The 21,851-nt window shown below is 44.8% G+C and overlaps 1 protein-coding gene across 2 annotated transcripts in view; it reads left to right on the plus strand.

Moving 5' to 3' along the window:
- Positions 1–15,219, plus strand: part of RMND5A (required for meiotic nuclear division 5 homolog A) — a 75,568-nt gene extending 60,349 nt beyond the window's left edge. The window contains exons 5-10 of one of the 2 annotated variants that reach the window (XM_056114755.1): positions 3,156–3,322; positions 3,909–4,074; positions 7,549–7,651; positions 9,446–9,600; positions 10,860–10,943; positions 11,459–15,219. In XM_056114755.1, coding sequence (XP_055970730.1) covers positions 3,156–3,322; positions 3,909–4,074; positions 7,549–7,651; positions 9,446–9,600; positions 10,860–10,923 — 655 coding nt within the window. In that variant the 3' untranslated portion in view covers positions 10,924–10,943; positions 11,459–15,219. The remainder of the gene's footprint in view (positions 1–3,155; positions 3,323–3,908; positions 4,075–7,548; positions 7,652–9,445; positions 9,601–10,859; positions 10,944–11,458) is intronic. The other variant, XM_056114762.1, reaches the window with a different exon arrangement.
- Positions 15,220–21,851: the final 6,632 nt, after the last annotated feature.

Here is a 21,851-nt window from a genome sequence, read left to right on the forward strand (position 1 = left end):
AAATATGACTTTAAGACACGACAATTATGTTACCTGAACTTAGGGTCGGTTCACTTTCTCCCTGCATTTTCCCAGCTCTTTGTAATGAGTATCTCCTTTCACTGTACTTGGAGGTAGGCAACAGGAATTGCAACAGTTTATTTTTACCTGTTACTTTGTAGCCTTGCTTATGGCCAAATTACAAAATGTGTAAAAACAAACAGTGAAGTAGGGGTTACATTGTCTAAATGGCTCTTTGTGTTTAAAAAAAAAAATACCCAGGATACACTTAGAACTTGACAGGTCTAAATCAGTGACATAACTCATTTTGTTTATTTGTTTTGTTTGTTTTGTTTTGTTTTAAGGTAGGGTGGGGAGTGTGGTTTGGGCCATACCCAGCCATGCTCTGGGCAGCTCCTGGACTCCTGATGCAGTGCTCTGAGGTTGTACCCATTATGATTTCAGGGCTAGGCAGCGCTGGGATCAAACTAGGGCTGGCCCTCTGTTGACTTCCTAGCCCTATCACTGGATTTTTTTTTTCTTTTTGGGTCACACCCAGCAATGCACAGGGGTTACTCCTGGCTTTGCACTCAGGAATTACTATGGGATGCTGGGGATCGAACCCAGGTTGGCCCCGTGCAAGGCAAATGCCCTACCCACTGTACTATCACTCCAGCCCTATAGCTGGATTTTTAAGAAAAGTAAATTGCTGTTTCTCTGCCAACCCTAATGAAAAAAAAGTTTACCTTCTTAATTGTAAAGCTGTGATGTGCACTTTACTGTAGAACACTTGGAACATGTAGGCCTGTGCAGACTCTGGAGAGATGCGCCTTCCACACTGCTGCTCACTCGGTTCCCGAGGTCCTGCTGAGCTTGTAGCCCTGGTGCTGCTCGAACTGTTGGCGGCCCTGACCCGCATGGTCATTGCTGATTTCGTAGCAGTTGATTAAACAATGGACAAAACCCCAATTTTCCTAGAGTGGTGTCTATGAAAGATTCTGGTGGCGAAGTTCTGGTTTTTGTTTTTGACTGTATCATGACCCTCCCCCTTTCACATTACTATATTATGAATATTGGTGGAAATTAAGTACATTATTTTCTTCTTTTGCAAATTGCATATTTACAAATTTTGCCCCTTTGGGGGGGCAGGGCCAAAAGTTTAAGTTTTTATTTAAAATTTGTGAGTCTACAAGTTCTTGCAAATTTCTCATCAGGAAAAAAAAATCAAAAGCTTCAGTGTGTTAGTAGAAGAAATACGTTATGAATAAGAACAGGGGATAGGATAAGATAAACTTTTGGTAAGTGGCCTTAATTTTTCTTGGGGGTTGAAGGATGGCCCACACTCAGCAGTTCTCAAGGCTTGCTCCTGGGTCTATACTCAGGGATCACTCCTGGTAGGCTTGGGGGACCAGGTGGGGTGCTGGGGATCAAAGCTGGGTCAGCCTTGTGCAAGGCAAATGCAGCCTGTCTCTGCAGCCCATTCTCTGCAGGCCTGATTTAAATATACTCCTTAACAGAAAAGATGCCTGGAAAATACGACTATGCTTTCGGTTCTGATGTTGTTGGGCATCCAAAAAAGTATATTTGGTTGATGTCAGTGTGGCTTACAGGACTTGGTGGTGTAGCTTGACAACTAACTTGGTGCCAAGGATGAGCCAGGGCTTACTTCATTTTAATTAAATATTTTCAAGTTCCAGGTGATTAGTGTTGTTAAAACATCACTTTGATTTGGGCATTCCATTTGCAGTCACCCACATCCCAAGTTGGGACATGTAATTCCTTTTTTTCTGGATTTCAACCTCTTCTCTCTCCTATTTCCTGAATCTTTAAAAACTCTTCAATTGTTGAGGCTTCAGAGAAGCTTTATGATTTGATTTCAAGGTGTGAATGCTTTAGAGTCTTCTTCAGATGCGGCCTGTTTTGGGGGGAAAGGTTGGAATCACCGAATAGAATTCTGTGAATCCTGATTGCTGTTGGTTGATTTTGTTGTGGATAACTGTTACCTCTAGTAGTTTGTAGAGGTACTCACAGTCCATATTAATACCCAGTTGAGATTGTGAATAGTTGTGAATTGGGCTAGGTAGGAACTGTTTGGCTGAGAAAAGTTCCAATTAAAGAAGAGTGTGATACTAAACAGATTCTATATCTTAATATGGTTTGGGACATTAACTTTTTTGGGGGGTGGGGATCATACCCAGCGATGCACAGGGGTTACTCCTGGCTCATGCACTCAGGAATTACTCCTGGCGGTACTCAGGGGACCATATGGGATGCTGGGAATCGAACCCATGCATGCAAGGCAAATGCCCTACTTGCTGTGCTATCGTTCCAGCCCCTAGGTAGTAATTATCTGGCTGAGAAAAGGTCCAATTAAAGAAGAGTGTGATACTGAACAGATTCTATATCTTAATATGGTTTGGGACATGAACACTTGATGGGAAAATTGATTTTGTACTTTAATGTTTTATCACCCATCTGAACCAGTCGTTCCCACTCATCATTGTTCCAACTGTTGTTTGTCTTGTAAGAGGACTGAGTCACAGAACTTTGTATCATTTAAAGCAGAATATTTTTCCCTCATTTGTATAGTGTTTGTCTAAATCTTTTTGATGTAGCGCGTGAACAAACTAAAACCCATTAAGATTATGTAGCTTTTTCTGCAGGTGAGAATGAAACACTTGGTATGTAAGATGCCCATATTGACTGTCTTTAATTCCAAAGCAAGTGGCATACAATCTTGAGCCTAACAAATTTTAAAATAGATGGTACCATGCAGACATGTGGACTTCATTTATAAACTTGCCAGTTTAACAGGAAAGGAGTAGTGGATATCAGGAATGGAGAATAAGCGTCACGTCTGACACCTGCTCCAGCTTGGCCATATATGCAGATTATCATGTGAATCCTCAGTTTTGTGTTTGTGTGAAATCTTCCTAAGAAACAACAGTTACGCTACTTAATTTTCTCCCCACTTTCACTGCCTGAAAGACCTCTTTAGGTATAACTATTGTGATGCTGGCTTGTTTTCTTCAGTGTTGGACCTACAGATCGTTGTTCCCTCCAAGCGCCACAAGATGGCAGACTAGATCCTTTTGTTTCCTAGGTTTCCAGTCATTCTTTGCCTACCTTGTCTTTGCTCTTAATGACAGTTGAAATCTGTTGTGCTTTTTCTCTAGGTGGGCGGTATCAAATCGAGAAATGCTCATAGCCCAAAACAGTTCTTTGGAATTTAAGCTACACAGACTTTATTTCATTAGCTTGTTAATGGGCGGTACTACGAATCAGCGAGAGGCACTACAGTACGCTAAAAATTTTCAGCCGTTCGCCCTAAATCATCAAAAAGGTGAGTCTGAAGTCAGACGTGTCATTGTTTGGAACAGGCCTACAGCCACGACTTACTGAGTTTATCTTATTTGCAACGTTTATGCATGTTAGCTAGGAAATGAAAATAGTAGCAGTTGATAGTCATAGTAAAAGCTCTCTGGTGGCTACTAGAACAGAAGTAGAACGCTCTCCTTTCAACCAGGAGGCCAGAGAGTTGAATTTTTAAGGCTTTCATAGTAAACTAAAAGGAGATACGGGAAAGGCATTGTACGTATTGACCTCACCCCACCCCTCATGCTGCTGTTACTGCCACAACAGAATGCCTGTGGGTTCTCTGGGGGTGGCACAGGAAACCCCCAGATGTCAGTGCTGGAGTACTGACGAGTTCTTCTTCCCCACCCCACCCCCCTCTCTGCTAGTCTTTAGTTTTGGCAAGGGGGAAAAAGAGCTCTTCACCAAGGACTCTGGCTTTTAAATCATTTTCGTAACAAATCATTTTCGGCTTTGCCAGTTGTAATCTCTCCGTTCTCAGCCCGCTCCCTAGCACTCAGCTCTGTCTCAGGCATGGTCACTCACACCTCCAAGTTGCTGCTGCTTTTGTCTAGACATCCAGGTTTTGATGGGAAGTCTCGTCTACCTGAGGCAAGGGATCGAGAACTCGCCATATGTTCACCTGCTTGATGCCAACCAGTGGGCTGACATCTGTGACATCTTCACTCGGGATGCGTGCGCCCTTCTGGGGCTCTCCGTGGAGTCCCCCCTCAGTGTCAGGTATGGAAATTAGTCCCTGCTGTTACTGCACGCACACATTGCATGGGCCAGATCTGAGTTTTGTTAGTGAATTCCGGACATCCAGAGCTGAGAGAGCTCTTGTCTTTCTGAAGACAAAATGCAGTTGGTATTTTGAAAGGTAATTGTAATTGGCCAGGACATTGTTTTAGGGCAGTGGTGCTCAAAGTGTGGACTGGGAACCTCTCGTGGGCCCTAAGATCCTTTCCAAAGTGTTGGTATTTGCCCAGAACCATTAAAAACATTAGTTGGTTAAATTGCTTGTTCCTTAGCATAGGTTGGAGAAGCAGCACCCCTTTCACCTCCTGCACCTTTTTTTTTTCTTTTTGAGTCACACCCGGCAATGCACAGGGGTTACTCCTGGTACCGCTGGTCTATTGCTCCAGTCCTCCCACACCATTTTTATCTTATTTGGCAGTTGCCCGCCACGTTGGGGACCTTTGCAGGTTATCATTTATATGCTTTTATTAATGTTCCACTGGAGCCATTATTTGACACTAACGTCCCTTCTAAAAGCCACCTCAGATTCACAGGCGCTGGGTGCTCAGTACAGAAGTGCTTCCTCCCCCACCATTGTGCTCAAAATCTGCCAGCGAGCCGGGCCGGGTTGTGGTAGTATTCCCAAATGCCATGAGGATTCACTCCTGTTTCGTCAACGTACTCTTGCAGTTTTAGAATGCAGTTGTTTTGGTTAGGGGACCACACCTGGTAGCACTTGGAGCCTCCTTCGAGCTTGGTGCTTGGTGGGGAGTTGCTCCTGGTACCACGTGGTACCAAGGATTGAACTTAGACTTCCCACCTGCAGTGCATGCTCTTAGCCCTTTGTGCAGGAACAATAATATTAGTTTGGGGTCAGAGAGATTGTACAGCGGGTTAGGCACCTGTCTTGCAGCCATCCCAGGTTCAGTTCACAGTACCACATACGGTCCCCTGAGCACTGCCAGGAGTAAGCCCTGAGCATTGCTTTCTGTGGTTCTCGATGAAATAGTAAAAATATTAGTTTTATTAAGTATCAACCTGTGAACTTTAAAAATATTTTATGTAACCAAAAATAAAAAGTTTGTATAAAGCCTTTTATGCTAAAAGTGTAATGATTTTCCCAAAAAAAGCATCTCTATGTTATTTGAGTTATACACAAGCTCTTTTTTTTTTGGACACAGTTTTTGCTTTCGGGCATCACCCAAAGAAATTACAATATTCACACAAGTTTAGGTGGACAGTTTAATGAAATGAGCTTGTCACATCAAGGAAAACAGCTTCTCTTGTATTATAGTTTCTTTTCCCATAACGATAAAATTCAGAATTTCAAACTACAATGTAAATTGGGCAGTTATTACCCATCATTATAAACTTGACAGTTTCCCTTACTAAATAGCTTTTTCTAGTTGGTGGGGATTGATGGTCATGCTAATTGTTTAATTTTTGTGGTACTGTGTAGTGAAATGTTTTCACACTTGGAAGATCTTAATTCAGTAGATCTTGCAAAAGTCATGCATGAGTAAGAGATTCATTCAAGACACAAGGTTTTACTGTAGTGGGCTGTAAAAATTTAAATGCCACAGATTCCACTTTGCCCCTAACTTTAAGCAGCTTATTACTCCTTGAGAATCAGTCTGGCGTTAAAGAACATAAAATTTTATTTTTTAAAAAAAACCATGAAATTATATAGATTTTTCTAATTTTTTATTTTTTCAAAGCTCTTCATGATTGGATTTCAGTCATACAGTGTTCCAACACCCATCCCTCCATCAGTGTACATATCCCAACACCAGTGTCCCCAGGTTCCCTCCCATCACCCCCTAACCCCTGCCTCTATGACAGGTGCTTTTCTCTCTCTGTGTCTGTCTGTCTGTCTGTCTGTCTCCCTCCCTCCCTCCCTCTCCCTCCCTCTCTCCCTCCTTCCAAACCCTCCCTTCCTCCCTCCCTCCTCCACCCCTTTGGGCATTGTGGCTTGCAAGAAATTATATAAATTTTTACAAAAATTTTTATTAAGAGTTAAAACACTGCATATCCGTATGTGGTTAGGTTTTTGTTTTTACATTTACTTCAAGAGACTGAATTACAAAATAGATTGAATGCAGAGGGAGGAAGAACCAGCTGTCTTCCATTAAGCCAGACATTGAAGGGATTTGTTAAAATTAAAACAAAAAAACAGTGCCACTTTTCTAGCAAGTTATGTTCTGTAAAGAATAGTTATTTTTGTGATGCTATTTATGGTACCATGTAATGTGTTTGCTGTTTTTCAATTAATACTTCATTTCTGTCATATTTTCGGACACAATAAGCAATAGCTATAACCCATAAAAATAATCCTGAGATTTGAGATCCCAGAAAGATTTAACAGTCTATTTAAGAAAATACTTTTTCACTTATTCTAACTTTTTTTTTTCTTTTTGGGTCACACCCGGCAATGCACAGGGGTTACTCCTGGCTCTGCACTCAGAAATCACTCTTGGCGGTGCTCAGGGGACCATATGGGATGCTGGGAATTGAACCAGGGTCAGCTGCCTGCAAGGCAACTGCCCTACTCGCTGCCCTACTCGCTGAACTATCGCTCCAGCCCCCCCCCCCCCCAAGAGTTTTTAATCCCTGCTATGTGCCAGCATTGTGTGGATACAAAGATGAGTTAAGTGTGGTGTAGTAACATTGTGTACCAAAAGCACATGCCATGTTGCTTTCCCCAAAAGCCACAGGTACAATACAAACATTTTTAATATTGTAGCAAGGGTTGTTTTCAGTGTTTTGGGCCACCCCCCCAGCTATGCTCAGGACTTATTCCTGGCTCTGCACTAGGGGATCCCTCCTGGGCCGTATGAAGTGCTGGGAATCCTACCCTGGTTAGCCTCGTTGCAAAGCACTTGCCCTGCTCGGATGTATTATGGATCCTGCCCCACAAGAATTATTTGTTTAAAGGTGAATTAGTTGCAGTTTGTCAGGGTTCCATCTGCCTGTGGGAGGGCCTCATTAGGAGTGCAGCTGGGCGGAGAACAGTCCTGAATTGTTCTCAGAGACTGGGGGCTCTTGCAGATCTGAGAGATGAGTGTTGCCCTGGGCCGAGCGTCTGGAGGAGCCATGCAAGAAAACACTGATGCGTGTGATGCTGGGGGGAAGGTCGAGGAGCCAGAGTACACGCTTTACACGTGGGAGTCCTGGGTTTGATTCCTGGCACGATGCAGTGCCCTGAGCTCTGGTGGGTGCGCCCCCACCCCCAAGAAAAGAGGAATGCCGTTAATGTTCATGCCGAGTGTGATGAATGGCTGCCGAGCAGCAAACACCCTGCTCATTTTCTTGACTGTAAGGCCTTTGGGGGTAGCACTGGTCTTGCAGGTGGAGTGCGCCGTGCCGGATGCAGTGGGGCCGGCCCTCCAGGCAGAAAATCAGCAGGGACTGCCATTTCCCAGGCCACGCTGTCTGCTACCGGGCCTGGCCCTGACGTTCCCTCCTCTGCGTGCCCAGTTTCTCAGCAGGTTGTGTGGCGCTGCCAGCTTTAATTAACATCAAAGCTGTGATTGAGCAGAGGCAGTGCACTGGAGTCTGGAACCAGAAAGATGAACTGCCGGTGAGTTCTACTCTTCTCTTGGTTTTGTCACTGTTCTTACCATTGAAAGAATATGGTGGTCATGCTTATCTTGCCATTTAAAAATGTGTTTAAAAAGTGTACATATTTCCTTTCCCTTCCTTCTGCTGCTAATGGCATAATGACTGGAGGTCATTCACCCTTGGCTGCATTGCTTGCACCCGTGGTCCCAGGTGGCAGAGGTGTCACACACTTGGTTGTGGCCCTGGGGTTCCCGGCAGCAGAGCCAGGAGATCGCACTCAGGCATATGGGGCGGTGCCGGAGTTAGAGCTCTTCGCCTCACGGGCTTTGGCCTTGCAAGGCAGGCACTTTGGCCTCTGTGCTCTCCCCAGACCCCCTGCTCTCTGAATTGTAAGGTCTGGATTCTGCTGGTAGTCCTCTCATGCTCTGATAGTTTTACAACGGAAAAGCAGTGGGATTTTATTTTTATTTATTATTTATTTTTAATTGTTTAGTTTTACCTTAAGCATTGATATTTATGAGATGATGGTTTGGACTGGTTATATTTTTCTAATACCAGTTAGAGTAAGTACATGCTGCTAATTAAAGTCATCTCTCTGACATAGGTATGCTTAGGATAATATGGGACACATCAGTCCTCAGATTTTGCTGCCATAATCACCAGGATGTGGAGGAGGAAGGTCATGGTTCCCTGTGTCTCCACGGGGCCTCTGAGAGTCAGCATGAAAGCTTGCCTGGAATGATCAGTCATTCCTGTCACTGTTGTGTCATAGACCCTGAAGGGCCATGTACTTGGCTCTCTGCTGCTTTTCTGCAGGGTTATGTGCCATTGCCTTGTTTTTCCAGCTGTAATTCTTGGCAGTTGGTGGCTACAGCTTGTCCTCAGAGGTGAGGTTTGATCAGAGGCACAGGTGCATTCCCCGACCTGAGTGTGGTCAGGACACACGCAGCACCCCGGCTTGTGTGCTGCTCGTTTGAGCATTGACTGACTTTGCAGAGGTGGGTGCCTGCAAGTGCCTGATTTTCCCAGTTCCACTGCAGGCACCTTGGACCCTCATTGACAGAGCAAACTGAGACCAGAATCTTCCTCAAAAGCCCGTATGTGAGGATTATAGAACAGTGGTAGGTGATGGTCAGGACATACTTTCTGTTCATTTTACCTTCTTTCTTCAAAGAGTTTGCATAACAGATATTTTGATCGCTGGGAAAGAAAGTAGAACTTAGATTTATAGAGCCTTTGTCCCATGCTAACTGTCCTGATAGGGGATTTCATAGGGGTTTTTTTTTTGGGGGGGTGGTTACATTTAAGTTGACAAAAATAATTGTTTTAATAGATAGTGTCATGATTCTGATGGACCTTCATAAGAAGTCCAGCCAAAACTTCCACTTGAGGCCCTTGTTTTAGGTGTTTCTTTGGACCACTAAACCAAAATTTGGGAAGCTCACATGTTTGGTTTATATTCCATGCAATCGTTACACTGAATTTTATCATTGAGCTAAATGCTATGGAGCAGTTAGATTTCCAGTGGGTTTTGCTCTTGGACATGTTATAACAGATTTGAATGTGACCACAGGAGCATTTCCTTGGCCTTTGATTGTGAGTCTGAGTTTGATTGGAAGTAGTGTTGAATAATTTTGAGGTTTAGCTTAGAATTATGAAGTAATACTTTGAATTCCTAAGATTGACCATTTTTGAGCTGGCTAGAAAAGTCTGATAGGAAGTTCTGTTTTGCAGAGGAGATGAGACAAATGGTCTCTGCTGTTCCATACATGCTAGCATGTGAGATCTAACTTGTCTTTTTTATTTTTAACAGATTGAAGTAGATCTTGGTAAAAAGTGCTGGTATCACTCTATATTTGCCTGTCCTATTCTTCGTCAACAAACAACAGATAACAATCCTCCCATGAAATTGGTCTGTGGTCATATTATATCAAGAGATGCCCTGAATAAAATGTTCAATGGTAGCAAGTAAGTGTCTGACTTTTTAAAATGTGACTAAAAAAATTTTCAGGGGCCAGAGAGAGAGAGTGCATGGGGGAGAAAAAGGAGGGAGGAAGAAAGGGAGAGAGTAAGGTGGGGGGGGGGAGAGAGAGAATTCAGTAGACTGGATGGAGCACATGCTTTATATGCTGGAGGCCCAGCTTCGATCTCGGACTACATAGGGTCCCCTGAACACTGTGAAGAGTAACCCCTGGGCACAAATTGGAGGAGCCCCTGCACACTGCAGTGTGCTCTCCACCACCCCCCAAATTTTTTTTAATAATGTTTTTTTCTGGAACACGGGGAACCTAAGAGATATTGAGAATAAATGAAGGTAGCTAGAACTTAGAAGTTGAACATTTCATTGAACTTCTGTGACTCAGCCTTGAGATACACCTATGCCTGCACCATATCCAGCCCTAGAATGCAAATTGTTGAAGCAGAGGTCTGAGATGTTCATGATTTTTCCAGGTAGTGAGCTCAACTCCTTAAGAACGTTTGGGATCCTGTTTGTAGCTGTCAGCATATTTTCATTGATGTTTATTCAGACTCGTGTTGAAGTCCTGCGTTTCAGAGGTCGGAACTTTTACAGGTGTCCTTTCTGCACGGTACCCGGCCCTGGATGGCAGATCGAGCTGGTGCCAGCTCTTGGTCTTGGTTCAAACCACACAGCTCTTGCTTCTGTGTGCCCAGTACAGTGCATGTAGGCAGCTCTTTTGGACTGCAGGAGATTTTTTTGTCTTGGCAGCTGGCATCAGGTTTGTGGCAAGTCACTTAGAGACAAGTGTGAACTGAAAATTAGAAAAATAGGATTCCCATCTGAAACTGTGAAAGCGATTTTCAGTAAAATTGTTTTTGTTCTATGAGACAAATTCACTGATTTCTACTGAAGAAGAGCCTTCAGAGCTGGAGTGATAGGACAGCGGGTGGGGCGTTTGCCTTGCATGAGGCCAACCCGGGTTCCATCCCCGGCATTCCCTTTGGTCCCTTGAGTACCACTGGGTATGGTCCATAAAACAAAACAAACCCAAAAAACCTTCAGTTTAGGATTCTGGTTGGATGTTGTTTGTGACCCTGTGGAAACTTGACTCTGAAGTGAAGCAAAGGCACTGCAAATCGAAGAAAGCAAAACATAGCTGTATGTGAGCCTTTGTGTCCGTTAAAGATGCTCTAGATTTAGATGAAAACTGAGTGCCACCGGCTGATTCTTTGCCTTGATTCGTGTTGTTCTCTTTTCTTGTCTTCAGATTAAAATGTCCGTATTGTCCAATGGAACAAAGTCCAGGAGATGCCAAGCAGATATTTTTCTGAAGAAATAACTTTAGCAATTTGTAAGTGAAACTGAATTTTGGGTGCATTTCAGAAGAGAATGTTCCATTTAATGCAGCTAACCAAGGACTCCCGTGTTGATATAAGCTAATGCTCCAGAAACTTTGCCAACATTTTAGTGTTCACATACACTGAGGGGAGTGCTTCAGATGAATATTATCATAGGGCTTTATTCTATTCTTGGTCTTCATTTCTGATCAAGTAACTACACCAGCAGTTGTCATTCAATGCAGGTTTTTGTACTGAATTATATGGTGATTTTTTTACTTTTTAAGAGCAGAAACAGAAATTGACCTCCCTGCCATGTGTTTACTATTTCTCCTGCTTTTACTTTTGTCACGTTCTTGATAATTGTAAGCCTTGAGAATGTTTGTGGAAAAGTTTTATTTCCAGTTCTGTATATACACAATTAAATGAAAATTCTTCAGAAAAAGGCTTGAGGAAAAAACTGAATTGTGTTAAAACTAATTGGCCTTTTTCTTTTCTTTTTTTTTTCTTTTTTTTTTTTTTGCTTAAGGAAGAAAGCTGTGATAGAATCCCAGTTTGCTTTTTGATGTTTCCCTCTGCTCCGGCTCCCAGCGGAGTCGGCCTGCCTGCATTGAGCCCTGCCTGGGTGCCAGCAGGCTGCCCTGTTAACGCCACTCTGACTTCAGCAGGTGGTTGTGAGAAGCCTTCCACTAGGTCGGAGCGGAAGGGGCACTATTGTTTCTTTGCTTTTATTGCTGAGAGGTGCTTGTTTGAAGTGTGTTCAATAAAATGAAATTCTGAAGTTAGAAGTGTTAAGTTGATATTTGCTCTTCTAGTCTTGGTAGTCCTGTTCTCTGAACTCTGCCTCTAGGACTTAACTCTGTCTTGCACCTGTATTTTGCAGACACAGTGATGATGTGTGTGCGCACACGTGTGTGTGTGTGAGTGTGTGTGTGTGTGTGTGTGTGTGTGTGTGTGAGTGTGTGTGTATGCACCAGCATCAGGATATTGTATATCTGGAGGGAAGCATGTTCCAGACCTAAAATGCAGTTGCCAGACTTTTCACTTTATATCCTTCATGTCATAGAAGCTAGCAAATTTTCTGTAGTGCGGAATATGCTTATTGCTATTTTCTTCTTTTTGTATTTGAATAGTATACTGTTCAATGCCTCTCTCCTGCATAGTGTATCATCTCATTGACTGTGAATCTATATTATTCTTATGGATATGGATAATAATCTTTTTTCTCGGGAGGTATCTTCATTGAATGCACTGTCTGGGAATAGCCATGTGTAAGAGTCTTTCTCTGTGGGAGGTTTTGATTCTGATTTAAACCCATGAAGTTACTTCAGTAGGAGAAGAGTGTTGTGTGGAAACCACCAAATATTTTGCAACTTTATCTCAACAGTTGTGGAACTGAATACTAACAGAGGAAAACATTCTTGACCATGATAAAACAAAAAACACAGAAGCGAAAGAGAAACCCTTCACATTTTACAATTGGGGGGTGAGGGTTTGGTGCTGACTGAATTAAAAACCGGCAGCACATGCAGTTTTCTGCCAGCTGCATGGTTTGTCCTGAGTGTTTTCCTGGGCGCAGCGGTGTTGGTGTACAGGGCAGGCTGCCGCCAGGTGCTCAGTGTACCTGGGGCCTGCTGCATGCCGTGGGGCTGGGCCAGGACTCAGCCTGGCTCAGAACAGGCTTCATCCAGCTCATCTTGGCCGCACCATACCTTCTGCTGTAGCTTCCTACTTTCCTGTTGGAATTCCCACTCTGACCACTCAGGCAATTGAAGAAAGAGAACAAAGTGCAGCTCTTTGCCCAGAGTGAAGGGAGAGATTCCACGTAGTCCTGTCTGAGGTTGGAAAAATGGTGTAATCATTTATTTATTTATTTTTCCCCCTTTGAATTAAAACTCAGAATGTCATCTACTCCCCCCCCCCCCCCCCCCATTTTCCTTTTTGCTAAGCCAAATTTCTCACCTTTCCACCCAGAACACCTACACAATATTCAGGTGTCACATGAGGTGTGAACAGAGGCTGGCGGTGAATATTTTGGTGGCCGGACATATCACACACTTGCCTTGGGCCACTTTCAAAGACAGAAACAGCCTCCTGCTTTTTCCTGTCCCAGTGTTGGGTGCGGGGGGGTCCTGTTGACAACAGTTTTCTGTGCAGCTAATAAAACTTTTTTTAAAAAAATGACATGTTTGATTTGACAGCTTCCCATGAAAGGTCTTTTATAGTCCCACTGGGCAGAGTTTAGGGCCTAAACTTCGTATTGAGCTGATCATTTAACGTGAAAATGATGTATTGTGACCTTCAACTAAATGCATGGACTTTAAGCTCATTGGAGACAGAATGTGAAAGAGGGGTGGATTTGGAGAGATCAGACCAAAGATGCTGAGCGACAGTCACATGCCGTGCCCCACCTCTGGAAGAACTTGCCAACAGTGGAGACCAGCCGCCACGCCATCGCTGAGACCCACGCTCCTCCACTTTCCAAAGTTCACAGTAAAGCGAAGGCTCCTTAAGGTTATCCACAGAAAACAGGACTTCTGAGTGGTTTCCTAATGGAAGCAGTTCCTAGGAAGTTTTTGGGTCATGGACAAAGACCATGGGACTACGCGGAATCAGTTAGACCTTCTTGTCACATCCATTGACTGCCGTAGCCAGCGCGTCTGTGCTTCTGTTCAAGCTGAAGTACAGTGGCTAAGGTTGTCTTCAGTCTTCTTTCTCCATTGTGTGATCATCACAATGCCATTGCTTTTGTTTTAATGGTGATTATGAGACTTCTAATACAACAATGAACGGGTATTGGTGCCTCTTGATTTTTAAGGACTTTGAAGAAAAGAGTCACCTCATATTCATAGGGTGCGTGAGTATTTTGTAGTGTATGAGCAGTTAATTGAAATTAAGAGTTATGAAGTAAATATTTTGGTTTTTCCATAGTGGCTGATGTATACAGAGACACTAAAACCCACGTATGACGTGGGGAATGAGGATCCTTTTTTCACTCCGGGTAGTCCCACCTGTTCTGTAGTTTGAGTTGAGTGTTCTCCATGCTGTGAGTTACCACCACCTCAATGATCTCAGCCTTTGGGACAGTAGATAACTGCAGAAACTGAGACCTCTTATTACATGCACAAGACAGCTGCTGGTAGACATTAACTCTCTGGTTTTCCAGCTCAACCTCTGACTAAGTAGACTGGCGGTCACACTGGTCAGTCTGTGTAGTTAGCAGACTCAGGTTATTTTCAGGGAAGGCGTGGAAGCATGGTTGGGTAGCTTCATCACCAGAATGTGTCAAGCAAAGACACAGACCAAATACCTTTCATTACTTTACGTGTATTATCTTTGGTGACCCTAGAATCCTGTGGCCTTGCGGGAATGTCTGCAAGGATCACAGAGGCGGTTTGGTGTTTTCAGAAGCCTACCCCAGCGGTGGCAGGTTTTATGTGGTACAGTAGTACCAGAAGCAGCTACAAGTAAGTAAGTCTTCATGAACTGTTCTGAGTGAACACCAATGGAATAGATACCAAAAATAAAACGACACGTTTCTTTCAGTTGCAGGTGAAGCAGCCCATTAGTTTTAGAGTGAGTTTTCCGCTGTGACTTTTAACTTTGAGACACAGGGAGAGGAAACAAAAAAGTTTTGTTCTCAAGACCTTTCCCTTTACAGTTTGCAACTGTATTGAGCTTCCAAAGAGACAGAAGCAGCTGGACTTGGCTCAGAGCACAGGCTTTGCTTCGTGGTGTGGGGAGGCCCCGCGCTCTGACTTGGCCAGTCACTTGACCGCTCTCCAGCAAGGCAGATATGGGATTTACTAGGATTCAGTGCCTGATATTTTGTTTGGGGAAGGGGGGACGGGAGTGAATGTATGGGGGTGGGAGGGAAGCAGGGAGAGCGGACTTGTGAGTGAGTGCGCATGCGTTGAGACTTCACCACTGCCCCGTGGCCTCTCGGAACAGCCGGTTCACGCATCTTGCTCACAGCTGCAGTGCGCATGTATTTTGTTTTCTCCTCTGTGTTTCTGAACTTACACTAAAAGATTTCACCCAATCATCTTGTTCAGATGGCTCAGGATTGTATTTCTTTTGCTTACCCTGTGCTCTTGGGTTCTATAGTATTTCTATAATTATGTAACAAAAATAGTGTTGCACTGTAATCTATCATATAGAGCTATATGTATGGAACATTTGGATCAGTTTTTAAAGAAATGTATCCTGTTTGCAAAGGCACAATAAAGTTGCATCTTATAGACTATAGGCAATAAAGCTAACAATAAACTGTATTTAACACAAACCATATTCATATTCTCTGTTCATTTGATTTTGGAAACAATCCTATCATGTCCAGTAGCTTCAGGGATTTTACTTTAACTTAAACCACTCTGATTTTATTTATACATTTCAAACTGATATATTAGGGTTTTGGAAAACTCTTAAAATCGGCTCTGTTAATGTATATATTCCTATGTAAGACACATGACTGCTCCTGTGTATATTTTTTAAATTAAAGAAATGCGCATTTGAAATCCGCTTGGTGAACCCAATCTGTGTAAGTGTGGCAGGCGTAAGGGAGAGGGACCACAGTGGTGCCCGTGGTGAGGAGGGGACACTGCTGGGGATAGCTGCGGAAGGGATGTGGCCTTTGGTGGCCACTGAGTGGCAGCTGGCGATCCCCCGTTTCTAAGTAGGGACTTGAACTAGAGACGCCATGCTCCTGGGCTCCCTCTCCTCAGTTCTGTGGCCGGCTGGGACCCAGTTCTGCTCTAGCCAGAGTAACGATGACTAGAAGGAAGCTGCTGCACTCATGAGCAGAGTGTGCTGTGTGCTCTGAGCATTGCCAGAGAGGAGCAGAGACCCAGTTGTCTTTCTCACTCGATGACCAGCAAGGAGGTCAAGAGCAAGAATCTGCAGGGCTAAGAGAGAGTGCATCAGGTTGGGTGTTTGCCTGGCATGCAGATGATCCAGGGTCGATCCCACCAGGAGTGATCCCTGAGCACAGAGACAAGAGTAAGCGTGAGAACAGTGGGGTGTGGGGGACCCGTGTAGAGGGAGAAGTGTATGTATTATTTTGAGGCAATGACATTGTATGTGTTTTGGGAATGCTTTATTCACACCTCTGCATCTTTTATTGGCGGATGAGGGGTGGGTTGGTATCTGAATCACACCCAGTCCCTAGTGGTGCTCAGGGGTCACTCCTGACTCTGCACTCGGGAATCACTCGTGGCTGGGCTCAGGAACCATATGGGATGCCAGGGGTTGAACCCAGATCAGACACATGCAAGGTAAGTACCCTACCCACTGTACTAGTTCTCTGGCCCCAGGAGAAACATATTGAATGGAGATTTAGAAATCTCCTAGTGCTGGGAATCGCTGTGCATCCCACCCAATCCTGTTTGGAGCTAGTGTCCCAGATACCGGGGGTGGGAGGGGGGTGTTGGAGGGTGGTGTTTCACTGCTCCACACAGGACTCTGAGATGTGAGTGTCAGGCCTCAGTCCGAGTCTGCATGGTCATGAAAATGGGCTTCCCTCATAGGCACCTCATGAGTGCTCCTCCAAGTTTTCTTTGATTTGGGGTCTGTTCTTGTTGCTCATGAGAGTTCAGTGCCAGGGCTCACTCCTGGGTCCTGCCTTTGAACCCGCTGCTGCCCTGTTTCTGATGTGTCCTCTCTCTGCGTGTGGTAGTTTGGGATCCTGTGTGGAGCAAATATGGCTTTTCTGATGCCTTGAGCCCTGAATCATCAAAGGGGGTTCAATTTAGCTTGTGCTGGAGGCTGTTCTTGTCGTTTTATTATTTTTAATGACCATGAGATGCATTTTTGTGCTTACATTTCAGTCATGCGATGATCTAGTACCCATCCCTCCACCAGTGCCCGTTCTCCACCACCAGTGTTCCCAGTATCCCTCCCACCACTCCCCCCTTCCCCCCATTTTAGTCATTTTAAGGCAGTGTATTTCTTGAAATTTTCAAACAATCGGAGTGTACTGCATTTGCATCAGGACAAAACATTCCACATTCCCTCCTGCCAAAACAGGGAAGGATGAGCACGAAAGATGTAAAATAATGGATATTTGCACCGTTGACACCAAAACAGAAAGGGAGGGGGGCAAGAAGCACAATTAAGGAAATTTTTTGAAAACCCCAATACACAGAATTGTTCTTCCAGCTGAGAGAGGTAGAGGTGCTTTATGCCAAATATTGGCTGGCGCAAAATAATTTTTCGAATAAACAAAGGCCTGTTCGATGCAAAAAAATTTTTTTGTTGTTGTTAACATTGTGGTATGGCACCTTTCAATCTTTTAGCACAAGGTTTTTTTAAGCACAGCCCTGAGATTAGATTGCTTGGTCTGAAGCCTGTGTGGGGACTGCTGGAAGATACAGTAAAGTGGAATTCTGAACCCTGTAGTGGCAGGAGGGGAGAGATGGCAGGGATGCACTAAGTTCTCTACAAATAAAGCCCATTCTGGGGGCCAGAGAGAGCGAGAGAGCAGTGGTTAGAGTGCTGCAGTTCCATTTCCAGCGTTTCAGGGTCTCGAGCACCACCAGAGGTCAGTCTTCTGTGCTCAGGCACAGAAGCAGTAATAGCCCTTGGCACCCCAGAGTGTGGCCTAAATCCACTTCTCCTTGACACTCCCCCCTCACACATACACACATAACATAAACAAAGCCCACTCTGTGGTTAATGGGCTGTAAAATGGGGAGGAGAAGAAGCTTGTTGAAGGTGACTTAGTATGTATGGGACTTGTAGGGGCAGAATGAACAAAGTTCAGTCTCAGGATGAAGAGAGGAAAATGCAATTTAATGAAGAGGTTGCTGTCTGGTGTTTTGACCCAGGAGTCACCTCTCTGATGGGGGCTGGAGAGATGGCAGATGGCACTGCAGGTAAGGCACATGCCAACCTGGGCTCAATCCTCAGCATTTCGTAGGTACCCAGAGCTGCACCAGGAATGATTACTGAGTGCAGAGCCTGGAGTAACCCTGAGCATCATAGGGTGTGACTCAAAAAAAAAAATGTCAACACGCAGACTTCAGTTGTCTAAAGTGTCAGGCTTCTTTGCTTTAATGTCTTAAAATGTGTTTAGTGTTGATGTTTTCTAGGAAATACTGACTTTCTCCTTTTCTACTGCGGTTAGGAAAAAACATGAAACATTTTATCTGTATCATAGTTTACTAGAAGAAATCATTTCAACCCATTGTTTAAATTAGGGTCCCATTCACAATGTCAGAAAATAGAGGGACCAGCTATAATATTAGCGGCTGGAAAGAACTCAATGGTAGAAGGATCAGGTATAAAATTAGGGGCTGGAGAGGGCTCAGTGGGCTGGACAAATACTTTGCATGCAGGAGGCCTGGCTTTGAGCCCTGCCAGGAGCAACCCCTGAGCACAGAACCACCAGTTGCCCAAAACCTCCAAGAAATAATTTCAGAGTGGCGTGTAATTTACCAGAATTGTACATGTGTTGGGTATATGAACCCTGGGTTGGATCCTCAGACCCCCCAAAAAAATTTCTTTTAGAAGAGTTTTGAAAAATCAACAATTACATGTTTTTGTTTGTTTAAAAAGCCCAGGCAGGGGCTGGAGCGATAGCACAGTGGATAGGGTGTTTGCCTTGCACACGGCCGACCTGGGTTCAATTCCCAGCATCCCATATGGTCCCCTGAACACTGTCAGGAGTAATTTCTGAGTTGCAGTGCTAGGAGTAACCACTGAGCATTGAAGCATCGACCCCTGTGCATTGCCAGGTGTGATCCAAAAAGAAAAAAAAAAGCCCAGATATTGGCCGTAGAGATGGTTCAAAGGGCTTTGGTCTCCAGCACTGCTGGAAGTGACCCCTGAGCACCAAGCCAGAAGTATACCCTGCGCTCTGCTCGATGTGGCCCCTACACAATTTAAAGTAGTTGGGGAGAAGGTGCACGTGTCTTCCGTGGGGACACCCAGGGGCCATCCCTAGCACTGCCTGCTGGCTCCAGCCCCATCAGGTCTGAGCAGCCCGGCAGAGCCAGCTAGAGCACTGAGTCTTCTGCTGAGGCCTCAGCCTCCACCCACCCCCATCCCACACACCCAGCCCCACCCAGCGCTGCCTCCCGCACAGTCAGCATGAAGCGACAGACTCCTGCACTCAGTCTGGGCCACGCTCAGCCGTCGTGCATCTCAGGAAAAGGGACATTTCCTGCCAGCGTGGAGCCTGACCACTGGCATGGTAGCCACAGAGCTGCCCACAGCCAGGTGCATTGCCAGCAGCCAGCGCTAGCTTTGGGCACAGGGTCCCTTGCTGGGTGGGACCGAGAGAAGTGCTCTGCTTACAGGGAGGGTGGGGACTGCATTGCTCACAGAAGTAAGTGGGGTAGGGTGTGTGTGTGTGTGTGTGTGTGTGTGTGTGTGAGAGAGAGAGAGAGAGAGAGAGAGAGAGAGAGAGAGATTTGGCAACAATGAAAAAAAAGGTTTCTGAACAGGCCTTGAGCAAAGATGAAGTTAAACTCAGTGAGCCCCAGGCTTCTGGTGTGTGTCACATTTCTTTCTTTTTTTTCTTTTTTTTTTTTTTTGTTTTGCTTTTTGGGTCACACCTGGCAGTGCACAGGGGTTACTCCTGGCTCTGTACTCAGGAATTACCCCTGGTGGTGATCAGGGGACCTTATGGGATGCTGGGAATCGAACCCGGTAGGCCACGTGCAAGGCAAATGCCCTACCCCGTTGTGCTTTTGCTCCAGTGTCACATTTCTTGTGTGTGTGGGGGGGGGGGGGGGGGGAGGGAGGGTGGTGAGTGGAGAGGGTGTAAGAAGCCTGACAATGAGTTCCTGTCACTTCACCTCAGAGCAAATGACTCTCCACGAGGTCCGTGGGCACCTCCAGAATGGACTGCTGGTGGTTGATATTCGATTCAACAAATTATTGTTTACTATTTAATTAGGTGAAAACCTCTCTAAGGGGTGTGAAATGACTGTTTTTTAACCTGCCAGAGTCCCCCAAGCTGCCCCTCAGCAGCTCCCACCTCTTTTACCTCTTTTTTATTTTCCTTTTTATTTTTTTGTAATTCACCTTAAATTACCCAAGTTATTTATGATTTTGTTTCAGGGATACAATGTTTCAACACCCATCCCTGCTCTCCAAAGTCCGCTTCCCTCCCCCCAGTGGTCCTATTTCCTTCCTACCCTCCTTCTCCCTCTCCCTCCCCCCCCACCCACTAAGACACTTTGAAATAACTTTCCACCCTGTGGCTTACAGTACTGTAGGGCTTGGTGCTTGACACCTCTTCACCTTTCAGTGTCCCCTCTTCCTCCTGAGGATCACCCCTCATTGTATGCCTACCCTCTCTTTTCACCCGTTTTGGACACTTCCACCCCTGCATCCCCCAGAGTCACGGGGACCCCAGGAGGGCTCAGCTTGCTGGGAAACACTCCCAGAGGGGCCATGGATCCGACGTCTCTCATAGGGCCTGAGAAAGAGAAGCAGGAGCCAGGCTCTCTGTTCTTGTTTCTCCTTTTTCCCTCACTTTCTGTTCTTTAAAAAATTTGTTTTTCCTTAAATGAAGGTTGTACCCAAAAGGAGAGAGAGAACAAAAGGGAGTGCCCAGCCACAGAGGCAGGGTGGGGCAGGAGGGGGTGGGGATAGGATGGGGGTTGTGGGAGGGATACTGGGATTATTGGTGGTGGAGAATGGGCACTGGTGGAGGGTTGGGTACTCGATCATTGTGTGACTGGAACGCAAGCATGAAAGTTTATAACTCTAATTGTATCTCATGGTGATCCACTAATAATAAAAAAAAATTTTAAAAATAAGATAATTGAAAGAATCATTGGTAATCTGGGTAAGGTCAAAAAATAAATGAAGGTTGTGCCAAAGTGCGTGAGCAGCACAATGCAGGTGTTTGTGTGCTGGGGAGAAAAGGGACAGAAATCTTTTTTTTTTTTTTTTTGTAAACATGTTCAAATTGATAATGATGTATAAGGTGACTTCACACCCCCCACTAAAGTGCTCAAAATCCTATACCTCTGACCCTATGTCACCTCTGCTCCAATCTTTTTTTTTTTTTTTTTGTGAAACACCATGAGGTACAGTTGTAGATTTACAATTTTTTGTGCTTGGGTTTGATTATACAATGATCAGATACCCAAGGGACAGAAATCTTAAAGGATACTGTAAACCGGTGTCCTTTGACATAAGAAAAAGGGGAGGGGAAAAAAAAGGTGATGGAAGTCGTGGAGATCAGGGAAAGTCTGTCTTTACCTGGCTACATCATTATGTTTTCACATAATGATGTCTTAGAGCTGTACACTTAGAATTTGTGCACTTACACACACACACACACACACACACACGGGCCAGAGTGGTAGTACAGCGGGCAGGGCATTTGCACTGCACATGGCTGACGCTGGTTCCATCTCTGGCATCCTAGTATGGTTTCCTGAGCACTACCAGGAGTGGTCCCTTGAGTGCAGAGCCAGGAGTAATCCCTGAACACTAGCAGGTATAGACCAAAAATAAAATAAGCGCATATATCCACAACACACACATATTACAACCATAACAATGAAGATTTTGTGATCTGTTATGAGAGGAGATACAACATCTGTTACCAAGAAAAACTAAAAGGATGATACCAGAGCATGTTAATTTTTTATTTATCGAGGGGTGTTTATATATAAGGAAATACATAATCTTTTATGTATTTTATAATAAAAAATTATAATCTTTTATATATTTAGCAGAGCTAGGGCCTATGACCACCGGTAGACCCACTAGCTGCCTGTCTTGGTGGCAGATACCGGACAGTAGACAGAATGGCAGTGCTCGGACACCAGGACCACACCAGTTGGTGCTGGGGGACACAGTGGTGAGGGTTGAACTCGGGGCCTTACACAAGCAAGGCCTGGGCTCCAACCGTGTGGGCTATGCCCTCACTCCAAGGCCAGTCCGTTAGAAATCCAAGGGGC

This window comes from Sorex fumeus, unplaced genomic scaffold (assembly GCF_029834395.1).
Source record: "Sorex fumeus unplaced genomic scaffold, SorFum_2.1 ptg000003l, whole genome shotgun sequence".
NCBI lineage: Eukaryota > Metazoa > Chordata > Mammalia > Eulipotyphla > Soricidae > Sorex > Sorex fumeus.